Genomic DNA, 14733 nt, shown 5'->3' with positions numbered 1-14733 from the left:
AAAGGGATCTACCTTTTTATAGCCGTTGGATTTTCATCCAATGGTCCTTGTGTCCTGCTCAGCAGGATCCTGAGCATATGCTCAGGAGAGAATCTTTTTCCCTCAAGTTGGACAAGATAAGCGTATTTTAGCAAAAATAAAAAAAAAAACGAAAAAAGAAGGGTTCACGCATACCCTCTTTTCCCTATTCATCGCCTACTTCCCTCACTGATGTTGTAATAAAAAAAGTATAGAAAATGTGAGAGCAAACTCAGGAGATGCTGCTTTTGAATTGGAGTGACAATATATGCACGCAAACATTTTTCACGTTCTATCCTAATTGCTTTTCCACTTCATAAATTGGTAATGATCATTAGCACAAAATAAACATTAAAAAAAAAAAAGACACTTGAACAAGCTTCAAGACAACAAAAAAGGCAATATTAAACTTCAACTTGTTTTACTAATTGGCCATTTGACCACAGTAGGACCAGTGAGTGAGTAAAGGGAAGAAAAATTGGTCAATGGGGGAAACAATATATGTGTCTCTGACTCTCTTGTATCGGTTACTAGTTTTGCTTGACCATTTTCAGTTTTTGGTTCAAATGTACGTACCAGATCAATTGTTGAGTTCGATAAAAGAACAAAATATACGTACTTATCAGTGTTCCAAGTACCAAGTGGTGTGCGTTTCGTAATTGACTTAAATATATTATTGGAGTAATTAGGTTTTCATCCTTATTTTTACTACTCTATTGATTAAAACCTTATTACTTTTCAATTTTTGATCAAGGTCCTTTGTATTAATAATATCATTAATTATTTCAATAATAAAATATTTTTTATTTCTAAATATATTTATTTAATATTAAAAATGTTACAATTAGTATATTTATATTTATGGCTAAATTTTTTATCATATATTTTTATTTTTAGTTTGTACCTATTTTTAATTTGCAACCCTTTTTTAATTTGTACCAATTTTCCTTTCAGTTTTAATTTGTACCCATATATTAATTTCTTTTTGTGCCCATATTTTTTAAAGTTTTATTTGTATTGTACCCATATTTTTTTATTTATTTGTACCCATTTTTATTTTTGCTAAATGTACCCATTTTGAAGAATGTACCCATGTTTTGATACAATAATTTTTTTGTTATTTTTTATGAATGTACCCATGTTTACACACACACACACAATAGTATATTTATATTTTAATATTTTTAATCCCACAAATTGTGGTTTTTTTTTTTAAATCTCATTACTATAAACAACTATAAATTTTAATTTTTAATTTAAAAAATATAGTAACTTACATAGAAATAAATTATCAATTAATTTCAGGGACTTGGATCAAAAATTGAAAACCAACAAGGTTTCAGTCAAAGACTGTTCATAACTAGGGACCGCATCCAAAGTCTCCCATTATTATTTCATGTATCTTATATATTAAATATAGGAGGTATTTTGTAAGTGACGAATTGTCATGATGGATAAAGTCTTTTTTCATGAGCGCACTGTGTTTAGGATTCAAACAATTTCCCCTCATAGTATTTCTAACACATGAGTTTAATTTTTATAAATTACAATAGGCCGGAAAAATTGTGTTCCAATTCTTGAGTGTAATGTGTCTTGCTAGTTTTGATTCCTTTACTACAAGGTAATCAAACTCACACCCCACTACAGAAATAATGTTATAACAATTAAACTCAAACGACTTAATTCTCTTGTAAATGGGAATCAAACTCACGTATACCACTCTGGAAGTACGTCTTTTGTAGTGGTTCACATTTAGGTTGGTTCCTATAAACATAAGGAAAATGATAAACATACACAATTTTCAGCTTCTTACACAACCATGGTTAATCATGATCATTGATTCTATTTGATTTATTCAATCTAATGGTTAGAAATAAAGAAGGGCGTGAGAAGCCAAAAAGGGTGTGTGAAAATCACTTCTCTAAACAAAAATTAAATACCTTGAGGTTAATTCTTATTATAACATTATTGCTACACTAATGTGAGTTTGATAGAGTAGAGTTTTATGTATTCATTGAAAGGCCAATTTTTTTTTTCCTATACTATGATTGATTATTCCCCTACTGTGGAAGGCCTCTAGAGTATAATGATTGATTATTCCCCTACTGTGGAAGGCCTCTAGACTATAATGTAGTAGTTTATGTTAATCCAAAGTTAACCAACTCATACAATTTCTTGCAACATCCTTTATAAGATGGTGAGGACCGGTGGCTAGCTTGCCGGGATTGTGGGGGCATAATAGTGGCCTAAGGGAATGGGGGTAAGGCATGAATGTTCACTACATTGGCACATTGTGATGCCTGGGGTTTTTTGGGGGCATAGAGATTGCATGAGCAAAAGATTGGTGGCATTGATATACTTGTCCGTGTAACTCATGCACAACGTAAAGCAGTTTCCACACCACCCCGTTTCTAGCCATTGAAAACTTATAATTTGTAGACACCTTTGAATCCTCCTCCTTTTTGATTAATTTGGCGTTAATTAATGGATGGTGGTTTATATCATTTTAAAGAACAATTAAAATATTAATTTTTTTTTCTTTTTTAGACATTAAATATATGATGAATTATATGTAAGTCTGCTTTGGTCAGTTTAGTAATGTTAAAAATACCTCAACAAATTGAGTGATGCTATTTGGACATATTTGTTGGTTAATTCTCTCCAATGCTGGTGGGATCCAAATATATATAGGAAAATGTTCACCCGCCCAACTCTCATACACTTGTTAATTTTTGGACATTGATCTTCAATAATTCATTCAATTCGATGGCCGGAAATTAAAAGAGATGTGTGAGAAGGAAATGATTGTGGTGTTGGAGTGACACATTAGCAATACCATATACACATCAGCCAAGCCATGTCAGCAGAGTTTGTTAGAGTTGTTAGAGGTTGTTAAAAGTTAGTTAACATTGTAGCTTGTGGCTTACGACTCATCTGAGCTATAAAAAGATGATTGTATCTCATTTGTAACTACTGAGAAAATAATCGAAGATTGAGATTCTATATCCTTCATTGAGTGAACATCTTTCTCTCTCTCTACATTTCTTTAGCTTTAGTAATTCATTTCAGTTTTCTGGTTTGGTTATCATGGTATCAATCGCCCAGACAATCCTTGGTGCCATTTTCTTCCGTTGAAGATTAAAGACTGGAGATTTCTTTGGGGAGCTCATATCCGAGTTTCTTCATTTGGGTTTCGATTCAAGATTGTCGCTTTCTCAGGTTATGTTCTTGGAATTTTATGCATTGCAAGTGTTTGATAAATTGCCACAGTGAAAAGTTTTCTAAGTTTTTTTTGTGTGATTGTTTGAGGCCAAAGCCATTCTTGCTCAGTTGTTGAAGGATTTTGAGATCAATGTCAGTCTTTCTTAGGATTGTGTTGAAGTTTGATGAAGTTTGTATTGATTAAGGCCGATGCCGAGAGTAATAAGATTTTCAGGAAGAAAGAATTATCAGAAGTATGTTGTTTAGAGGCCAATGCCAAAAGAAGTGAGAATTTTCTTGAAGAATAAAATTGTAAGTGAATCAACAGTTTTCTTGAAGATTGTTTATTGTGAAGATTGTGAATTGAAGACTGGTTATTGTAAAGATTGTTGTTGTGAAGTTTGTTTATTGTAAGTTTGCTTTTCTGAAGATTGTTTATTGTGAAAATTGATTAATTGCAGTCCTTGATTCGATATAGGGTCTAATAATGTCAAGATTGAAAGATTGCTAGGAATGATAACTATGAAACTTCAAGATGACAATTTTGTCAAGTGGAGTTATCAATTCCAATAGGCTATCAGAGGTTATGATTTGTTTGAGTTCTTTAATGGAGAATCTCAATGTCCACCAAAGTTTTGCATCACTCTTGAATGTGGTGTCACTAAGGAACTTACTACTGCCTACAAAGAATGGGTAAAAAATGATTTAGCTTTATTAAGCTTACTGATTGCAACACTTTTTTTTTTTTGATGAGGCCATGGATTATGTCATTGGCTGTAAGACATCACAAGAAGAATATGAGTGTCTTCAAGAGAGGTTTGCATATGTTTTGATGGTGTGAGTGAATCAATTGAACACATAATTTCATACTGCACAGAAAGGGGCTGATTATGTGGATAAATTTTTACTCAGATTGAAAGGGATAAGAAATCAGTTAGTGTCGATGGTAAAAAGATAACAGATAATGATTTTATGACTGTTGTTTTGTCCGATTTACCAACAAATTTTGAAGTCATTAAAACATTATTGCTGGCAAGAGATACATCAATTTCTCTGAAAGATTTTAGAGCACAACTTCTTGGTGTTGAAGCAAATATTGATTCCAAGATTACAAGTCTGCCAAATACAATGTCAGCTATGTGTGTTCAAGGTGAGCTTTCTAATTACAGAGATATCAAGGAAGCTATCAATGGTATAAACAAGGAGAAAGTTTTAATACTCAAAGATCTCAAGGAGAAGTAAATTTTGATGGAGGAACTGATTATGCTGGAAATGGTGGAAGTGTGTTCATCCACAATAGAGAAACAATTACAACAACATGAGGTATTCTGGAAGTAACAACAACAATTTCAGGTCCTATTCTAACTTTGGAGATAAGACAGGGAATTCTAATTATGAAAGTGGTACTGGTTCAAATAGTAAAGGTTCTCAGAATAGTTTTGGTTGGAATGGTTCAAATGGTTTATTTTTTAGAAATGGTTCAAGAAAATAAATTGGTTGGCAGGGCAATACAAACTATAGGTCATCAGTTTCACCAGAATGTCAAATATGCTCTAGAAAATGGCACACTACCCCTAACTGCTATTACAGAAGTACTCATCATCAGAATCAATTATTTAGGAATGGTAATGTGTGTCAAATTTGTGGAAAAAGAGGCCACATAGCATTTGAATGTTATCATAGAAACAACTACTCATATCAAGGCAACCCTCCACCACCTCTATCATTTGCTGGTATGATTGCTCAAGGATCAAATGGTATTGGTTCCAATCCAAATGTGCATGAATTCTCTGCAATTGATACATGGGTAGTGAACACAGGGGCCACTCACCACATGATAGCTAATCTTGATATCATCAATCAAGATGTTCTTTACAATGGTGATGCTAAGATCACTGTTGGTAATGATGAAGGTTTGCAAGTTCAACATATTGGATCTTTTATTATAAGAACACCATCTAATGCACTAATTCTGCATAATGTTTTGCATGTTCTGAAAATAACTATGAACCTGTTGTAAGTTAAAAAGTTATGTAGAGATAATGATTGTTGGTTTGTGTATGATGATTTGATCTACTTTACACAAGGCAAGGCAACAAGAATGATTTTGTACCAAGGAACGAGTGATGATAGTGAGTTGTTCAAGATACCAATCAATGTATTTTCTCATTCATTTGATGCAGAGTTAGGAAAGTGTGCTGCATTCATAGGGAAGTAAGTAAAGACTTTAGTATGGCATAGAAGATTGGGACACCCTTTAAAAGAAGTATTGAGTTCAATGATGCAGAGTGCATAATTACCAGTTAGTATAAATTCATCTCTTTCTATATATTCTACTTGTATTCAAGGCAAGATGAGTAAACTTCCATTTCATGTAAAACAAGAGAGATCAAAATTTATGTTTTAGAAGATACATTCAGATGTCTGGGGTCATTCATCTCAGAAATCCGTAGAAAGTTATAGGTATTACATCAGGTTTATAGATGATTTCTCTAGGTTTGTATGAATTTACCATATGATGAATAAATTAGACACATTTTCCATATTTATCAAATTTCAAAGTTTTGTGTTTAATTAGTTCAATGCCACTATTAAATGTCTCCAATCTGATGGTGGAGGGGAATACATGAGTAATATATTTAAGAGCTTTTTGGCAGATAAAGGAATTACTCATCAAGTGTCTTTTCCTCATACCCTTCAACAAAATGGAATTGCTGAGAAGAAGCATAGACACTTAGTTGAGACAACTTTGACTTTCATACAGAAGCACAAATTCCTACATCCTTTTGGTATCACTCTTGTTCACATGCAACTTTCTTAATTAACATAATGCCTTGTAGAATTTTAGATATGAAGTCTCCTTATCAGGTTCTTTTTGGACTAAATCCTAAGATTTATAATCTCAAGATCTTTGGAACTGCTATTTATACATTACTCAGGCTCTTTAATGCTAATAGACTGCAACCCATAGCCATTCAATGTGTGTTTATGGGTTTTGCTCTGGGGTATAATGGGGTCATTAGTTATGATATTAAATCCAGAAAGTTTATTGTGTCCATGCATATAGTACATAATGAAGATACGTATCATTTTTAGCATCTGTGTAAGTCAGTTTTAAGAAGTATAGAAGACCATAAGACAACAACACAGTTTCATGTTATAATCACTTAGCTGACACACTTGGAAATTCAACAAGCAATAGATATAGAATTCACAGGAAATTTATGCAATGGCTAATGTTGATTCAAAAAATACATCAATGACAAATGATTATACTTCTAATTCAAATGGTAATGAAGGGTTATCAGTTCACAACAGTGTGATTTAAGTGGTAATGCATAATCTCCAAAGTTACAATGACATCCCCATTCATCCCATCATCACTCTGGTATATCATCAATGTTGCATATCCATTCATCCACACAACTTGAGGTAATACTTCATGTCTCTACACAAACTGATTTACCTGCAGACAATGAGTCAATCACACATTCTATGACCACTAGATTGAAGAGTGGCACATTACCTAGAAAGAATTATGCAACTTTACTTGTCTCATGTCCTGAATTGCATTCTCTACAATTAACTGAGGATGAACCATTTGTTAGGGGTTTTTCCTTCTTATCTGAGATTGTTGATGCTTCAGAGCCTTCATCATTCAGAAAAGCTATGACATGCCCCGATCCCGATATTCCCCGAATACAAGGATAGGCACATGCTGGTCGACACCCGAGGGTGACCAAAGTCATTTATTGAGTGCAAAACCTGAAAATAAAGGATAGATAAGACTTATAAATATAAAATATAATGAATATGCATTTAAGGAACGTGTTCAGAGCATACAACTAACTAGAACACTAAAAGAAATAATATAAAATTGAATGAAACAAAGGATGGATTATACACCGAGATGACTCGAAGATGCAGATACGGAAGTGCCTGGATGTCGGGATTATATGCCTTGATTCTAAGTTTTGAAGGGGGCGCAAAACAAACATGACTGGACCAAGTTGATATATATATATATATATATATATATATATATATATAATAAAACAATTATCAACATACTAACCCCCAGGTTTTATGAAAACACATATATATCATGATAAACATAGGTTTTCCGAAACCTAGCATACCGTGCAGTGTTTCAAATCATAACTTGTATATATAATAATCACTAGTAAATGTTCGATAACTTTCCAGGCCCCATGCCGGCTCCTTGTCTCTGAGCAAACAATCAAAGGAAAATTACCCCCAAGCCCCATGCCGGCTCCCCGTTCCTGTGCTAATAGCCAAAGGAAAAACACTTTAGGCCATATGCCAACACCATAACCATCACCCGGAACGGACCGAAATCTATCCCTTCATATCGTCATCCATCAAATATTCTATAAGAACACGTGTTATAGGAAAAATAGTAATATTTCAATCTAGCCTTAGTAAGCATATTATCTCATTAAACGGTTCATAAAACATAATCATTAATTCATGCTTTTCATTTATGCGTTTCTACTATTAAAACATGTATTTTAGAAGGGGTCCACTCACAGATACTTCACCGCTGAAGAGCCACGCAAACTAGCGAAGACGAAAACGCCATAATAATTGCTCCTAAGCACATAAAGGGTCCAATTAATAAAACTCTATTATAACAATTGAATTTGGGAAAACAGACGTAAAAAACGGATTCAGGATGTTGAATTACCCAAAGAGAGTCCCGGGTAAGTTTCGTAAAAGTCAACAGAATATTCCCTAACAGAGTATTCTCTATAAAGGGTTTGGGCCGGTTAGGGTTTAGGGTTTGAAAGGTTAAAGGGTTTAGGTTAAACTTTTAAAAGGGTTGGTCTCTAAAGGGTTTGGGCCACAATGGGTTTTGGGGTTACTGGGGTTAAAGCCCTGCCCACAGAAAGGATTGGGTTGCACCTAGGCCCGGGTTTTAAAAGAATGGCCCAAAGGGCCTTTAGTTTGAAAAAGAATAAATTAATTAATTAAAAAAAAACTAAAAAGGGTTGGGTTGGTGCTTAAAGGGCCTAAGGCCCGTGGTGTTTTGAGAAAAGGCCTAAGGGCCTGGCTTATTGGCATTGAGGTCGCCGGACCTAATCGAAGGAGAAGGCCGGAATTCGGCCGGAAATTAGACAAACTTTGAACACTCATAACTTTGTCAATACTCAACGAAATCGAGCGATTCAAAAATGAAAATTATAGTTCTCGAATAGATGAAGAGAATGATATCTTGCATGACATCTAACTTGTCGTGGTTTTGCCGGAAAATGCCTCGAAAGCCGCAAAGGTCGACGGAAACTGGGTAAGATTCAAATGAGTATAACTTCTTCAATACTCAATGAAATTGAGTGAAACAAAAAGGAAAGTTATAATACTCAGCAAGACGAAGAGATTGATACCTTGCACGTCGACCAAATCATGGTAGTTTGGCTGGAAAGTGGTCTGAAAGCCACGAGTATTTGCTGGAATCTGGGTTTAGTTCTCCAAGGTGGTTTTCCTATGTCATAACGTCCCCAAGACAATACCTATTTTTATTAAAACTACCAGAACGTTGAAAAGGAAGAATGAGTGATGGTATTTCGAGCCTCACTTATTCGAGAATAGTAAAACTCGCTCGTATGGGTGTGCTAAGCATGTTTGGGTGGTCTTTGTGTTTCACAAAGGAAGAGGGAGAGAAGAAAGGCCCAACGATGGTGGTGCTGCCGTCGTGTTTTTGTATGCTTGTGTGTGTGCACGATCGACGGTGAGGAGGGAAGAGTGAGGTCGAGAGAGAAGTGCAGAGAGTTTTGGGGAGAGAAAGAGAGAGAGCTATAGAATGAGTTATAAAAATCAGAAAAACAAAGAAAAGGGGAAAGGAACCGGGGGACAAATCAGGGGGTGGGCCCCCTTAGGCTCACTAATTAAGACAAAAAATCCATTTTTAAATAAAAACCCAAAACTACCTTTAAAATCGGGGGTGGGGTATAACAAGCTACAACATTGCCACCACGGCATACATCAATGCAAGATGAATATGACTCACATAGAGCACAAGGAACTTAGACTTTGGTACCATCTCTAGAAAATAGGGCAATTGTTGGGAGTAAATGGGTGTACAAGGTTAAAAAGAATCTAGATGGGTGTATTTCAAGATATAAAGCAAGACTAGTAGCTCAAGGATTCTCACATGAGCATGGTACTGATTATTAGACACTTTCAGTCTTGTGGTAAGGCATACAACTGTTAGAATGATTCTAGCCTTAGCTGCAATAAATTATTGGGTATCTTAGACAACTTGACATCAAGAATGAATTTATGCATGTTGATTTGCAAGAAGAGGTGTTTATGAAACAACCTCAGGGTTTTGTTGATGCATCGCATCCTACATATGAGTGCAAGTTAATCAAATCCTTGTATGGTCTGAAGCAAGCCCCACGGGCATGGAATTCCAAGTTCACTAGTTATTTGGTAGCTTTACAGTTTGTTGCTTCACCTTCTGATACAAGTTTATTTGTCAAAGCAGATGATACAAATATGATAATCCTATTGCTTTATTGATATGACATCATACTTATAGGATCAAACTTTTCAAAACTTCAACAAGTTATTCAAGAATTGTCTTATGTGTTTGAGCGAAACTCATCTATTTCTTAGGATTGCAGGTTCACTACATATCTAATGGAAATATTCTTATGAATCAGTCTAAATACATTAAAAATTTGATTCACAAAGTATGTATGGATTCCTGCAAACCCACAACAATTCCATGTAAACCACATTGACAATTACTTGATGCAGAAGGCACTATTTTGACAGATCCAACACTGTATAGGAGTCTAGTTAGTTCATTGCAGTATTTGACTTTCACAAGGCCAGATATTGCGTATGCAGTTAACTCAGTATGTTAGTTTATGTCTACACCAACAGAATCACACTTTGCATCTGTCAAGAGAATACTGAGATATCTTCACGACACAATTCAAATGTGTCAACAAGTATGTTAATTTCGTGTGTGCAAACAATTTTATTAAAACTAATTAGCACAAACGCCTTTAAATTCTTAAAAAGTTCACAATTAATTCTGGAGACTTCAATTTCCCAAACAAAAAATCTTTTTCATGAAGCATTAATAATGCCCTTAACATAGATTTACCTCAACTCAATAAAATCACTTGGCTTGGATTACTACTTTCCCAACATTAGAGCTGGTGAAAAGGGATCCTAGGCTCTCCAATAATGTTTCAATTCCATGGAAGATTTTGAGCTTAGAATAACCAATCTTGCCTTGCTTTACGTGGCTCTCCATCTCGGTTGCAAAATCTCCATAACGATGCAGGTATGAACCCACCAAGAACCCTTGCATATTCACCTCCTTTCCGATTAAATTCAGCAGATTCCTCACCCCCTCTCTCTCAGTCCAAACCTGAACAAATTAAATAGATGAGCTTTGCAGTTGAGAAACGGACGAACATGTGTGTGTGTGTGTATATATATATATTTCCAATAACATGTCTTTTTATGTATATGACAGTTATACGTATGAAGAAGACAAAGGTTAGTAATTGTAATGGTATTAAATTACCTTATTGTAGCCTGATATCATGCCACAAAGAGGGATCTTTGCATGCTTGTTGACATGGTTAAGAGCAGCCTCAAGCATTTCACCGCCAACATTGTCAAGGTAGACATCAATTCCATTAGGGAAATACCTGCAAATTATAAGGAAACCTTTCACATGAGTCTTCATGTACGCTTCATCAAAATCATCACATAAATGCTAATTTATCTAAATATTAGTATTGATTACTTGCTTAAAGCAGCATCAAAATCCGTCTCTGTGTGGTAGTTAAAAGCATCATCATATCCAAATTCCTCCTTGATTAGCCTCACCTAAGAATCACAAATTATCAACAATATTGGAAATAGCAAATTAATCTATCAGAGAGATAGAAGTCTGTGTGTGTAAAATTTCAGAGGTTTACATCAGTGTATTTGAATGCATCATCATATCAAATATCTTATAAGATATTTCATGAGATTATTATTTAATTAATCAGCATTCTAATAAATAAAAAGAATCCATGTTCTACTAAGAATTTGCTGTACCAATTATGATCGAATGTATAAATTCCTAATAATATGGGGACAAACAGAAATTCCAAAGAGTGAACCCTAATAAAAATATTTTCAATGAAAAAATGAACAATGATAACGATTTCGTTTCAATCTTAACTGCTAATAATTTGTCTTTCGCTTAATTTGTCACGTCGCTCTTTAGTGGATTATGCAAGCAATTTTTATTTATTTTCTAGTTCTTACATCGTCAACTCAAATTCCATACTTTATGTCATCTTTACATCGTCAACTCAAATTCCATACTTTATGTCATCTTCATATATATTTGTTTGTCATGTCGCGCTTCATTGGGTCATTGTAAATATCAATGCAACTTATAGTTTAGTTTTTTTATTGATATATTATTTCTTTATATATTACTGCAATATTACTGCCATAAGCTATATTAAGGAGAGGGTAGGAGAGTTTAAATTCGAAATGCATTAGGTTGAAAAAGAGTAGGTGCCCTATTCATCAAGACAATCTCTCATTTACAATTCTTTTTATTAAGCCAGAGGGTAGTTTGAATACTTCATACTTGACCTCATTCCTAGACGACTTAAAACTTTGGAGATGAATATACGATCTTGAGATAAAATCGAAATAGCGAAACTATTCGAAATAGCCCTTTTAACTTTTGATGGTAAAATAAAATCAAGCAGATCAATTTGATTTTATTATTATTATTTTTTAACAAACGATATTGTCTACATAAAGAGAAGGGGGTGTGCTTAGCTTCACAATGAGCTAATAATAATTTGGTTCAAATTCGTCTTTGGCGAAAATCGAACCTAAGACCTCTCACTTATAAGTGAAGAGAAAGACCACTAGATCATAGTACTAAGTGGCAAGCAGATCAAATTTTATTTACCAAACATTATACTATAATGTCTTAGTTGTTCAACTTAACTAAATGGTCTATATTTTAAATTATCATTCATAGATCATTCTTGTAAAAGATTAAAATTTGACAAATTTAAAATCATTTAGACATCCAATTACATTGAAGAAAATAACAAATACAGTTCTCCAAAGAAACATTAAATGACTACTATTAAATTGGACAGTCATATGGGTTTGGAGTTGGATATTTTTGGTATAGATTATCTTAGAGGAAAGCCCTTAATGATAGACAATTTAGATCCTTGAAATACATTAGAGATTTGTTCTACAAGAGATGCCTCAAATAAGCTCAACGAAAAATTAATATATGAATATATATATATAACAAAACAAAAAAGGGAAAAAGTAGCCGGCAGCGTACGAGTTTTCTGTAAAGAGTTGAGCAGTAGGAGACAGATATGAGTATATTTTACCAACTTCTTAAGAAGGTTTAGTTAGATGCCATTTTCAGTCAGGACGATACATGGGACGAGAAACCACCATAGCATTGATTGAGGATGAATAAACTTGTGTTGGAATGACAACTATATATCGATTGTATCTGGGATGTTTTGAAAAATACTCTAATTTACCACTATTATTGTTCGAACTGAATGAAACGCCACTTAAGCAATTAACTAGTTATTCACTTCTAAACAATGCAACAGTGGTATTTCATTCACTTTGAACTAGTTACAGATTAGAGCATTTTCTAAAATTTAATCTACTTACCTTCTCATCTGATCCGGTGCTTCCGATGACCCTGCATCCTCTTAGCTTGGCCAACTGTCCAGCATACATTCCAACAGCCCCAGCAGCAGCTGAAATGAACACATTGGATCCTGGTTTTGGGTCTGCCAGCAACTCAATTCCCACCCATGCTGCAAACCCCGGCACCCCTATATTTTATCATCCACAGTGGATTAGCCATGACACAAGTAATTTTCGTTTGAATTATTTTGAAGTAAAAGAAAGTACGATCACGGAACTCTAATTTGAGCTTCTTGATCATCCAGTGAGCACTGAAAACTTATAGAACGTCCAGTTTATAGTGCAGGAGGCTAAAATAGGAGTGTCGTTGCCTCTACCATAGCTAGGGAAAATGCAAAAGGAGAGAGATTGGGAAAGAAAATTGTTACCTAACAAGCTGATATATTCAGGCAAGGGAATCCCACTATTTGTATGGATCTTTCTTGCTATCAACTGGGATGGTACCGCACAATATTCAGCAACAGATGTGAATGCACTGACGACTATGTCACCTTCAGCATAGTTACCATCTTTTGACCGAATTACCCTTCCAACCCCAAATGCTGTAATTACCTGCATGCATAAATTATAATCTTAAACTGTAACTTTGATATCAATGTTTAAGCATGCTTGCATGCCCATGTTACATGCATGTGCGATTGAATACATTATGGTATGCTTGCATGAACCTGGTCGAGGTTGAACTGAGGGATGCATAGCCCATCTTCCCGGCCAGTGATGCTGCTCCGTAAATATGGCTCGATGGAGATGAAGAGGGTCTCAAGAATGACATGTTGTTCGGGAATGGAATCAGGGGATAGTGAGAGTGTGACCATACGGAGTTTGAGATGATCAGAAGTTGGAACACCTTCAGCTGCATAAGCAGCCAAGTACCATTCTCTGCTTTCCACTTCTGCCATCTCTCTCTCTCTCTCTCTCTCTCTCTCTCGATCTCTCTAGCCTAGCTTATTCACCTTGTATACTGATTTTGTTTCTTCTTAGTGCCGGCCTCTTCCTTTTTAATTTGTATAGCATGATATGTGTTGATGCAGAAAACCAGAGGGGTTTTGGAACAACGTAAATCTGATCGTGAATCTGCAAGAAAGTAAATAACACAAGATGTATCGTGGTTCACCCCAATGTTTGGGCTACGTCCACACTGATATTGTATTTCTCTGAGATGTTGAAGAGGGAGAGAGAGAGTTCTGAGGGTGAGAGAGCTCTTCTCCATCTGAGAGGTTTGAGGGGATGAGGAGGCTTAAGGATTGGCCTCTCCCATTGTGAGGGTGATGAGTCCCTTTTATAGAATAAGAGCTCCTCACTTATTACATATTTGCCCATTCCTTTATTACATAATTACATTTTGAGTCCCTCGAGTATTTATACGAGATCTAAATACGGAGGCCCTAATTATGGTACAAACAGTAGTCCCTCAAATCTTCAGTCAAGAGAGTCTTTTGGCTGGAGACTTGAAATTCAGTCCATGTGTGGGCCGAAGTAACTAGATGTCGTCTAGAACTGATACTCGATATGAGGCGGTGCCCAATCTGAAATGATGCTCAACGAGAAGTAGCACATGTTGCGAGGCTGCTCTGCTTGTGGCTTATGTTGCCTTGGTTAGCTCGGCTTGTGGTGTTGAAGGTGAGGGAGTCCCTTTTATAGAATAAAGGCTTGCTCCTCAATACATAAATGATGAGCTAGAGTTGATGCTAGCGGTGAGGCGGTTGCTCAGTAGGCGGCGATGCTCTCTAATGATGGTGAGGGAGTCTCTTTTATAGAGTA

General features: G+C 35.2%; 1 protein-coding gene across 1 annotated transcript; it reads right to left on the bottom strand.

Moving 5' to 3' along the window:
* Positions 1-10307: 10307 nt before the first annotated feature.
* Positions 10308-14146, bottom strand: LOC126583344 (2-alkenal reductase (NADP(+)-dependent)-like). The gene is made up of 6 exons (XM_050247695.1): positions 13641-14146; positions 13341-13524; positions 12934-13100; positions 11012-11094; positions 10787-10913; positions 10308-10627 (listed from the first exon to the last, which is right to left on the bottom strand). The coding sequence occupies exons 1-6, from the start codon at positions 13869-13871 to the stop codon at positions 10373-10375; spliced, it is 1047 nt and encodes a 348-aa protein (XP_050103652.1). The 5' UTR covers positions 13872-14146; the 3' UTR covers positions 10308-10372.
* Positions 14147-14733: the final 587 nt, after the last annotated feature.

This window comes from Malus sylvestris, chromosome 9 (genome assembly GCF_916048215.2).
Source record: "Malus sylvestris chromosome 9, drMalSylv7.2, whole genome shotgun sequence".
Classification (NCBI taxonomy): Eukaryota; Viridiplantae; Streptophyta; class Magnoliopsida; order Rosales; family Rosaceae; genus Malus; species Malus sylvestris.
The sequence above is the reverse complement of the archived record's forward strand: the minus strand, read 5'-3'. Positions and strand labels throughout refer to the sequence as shown.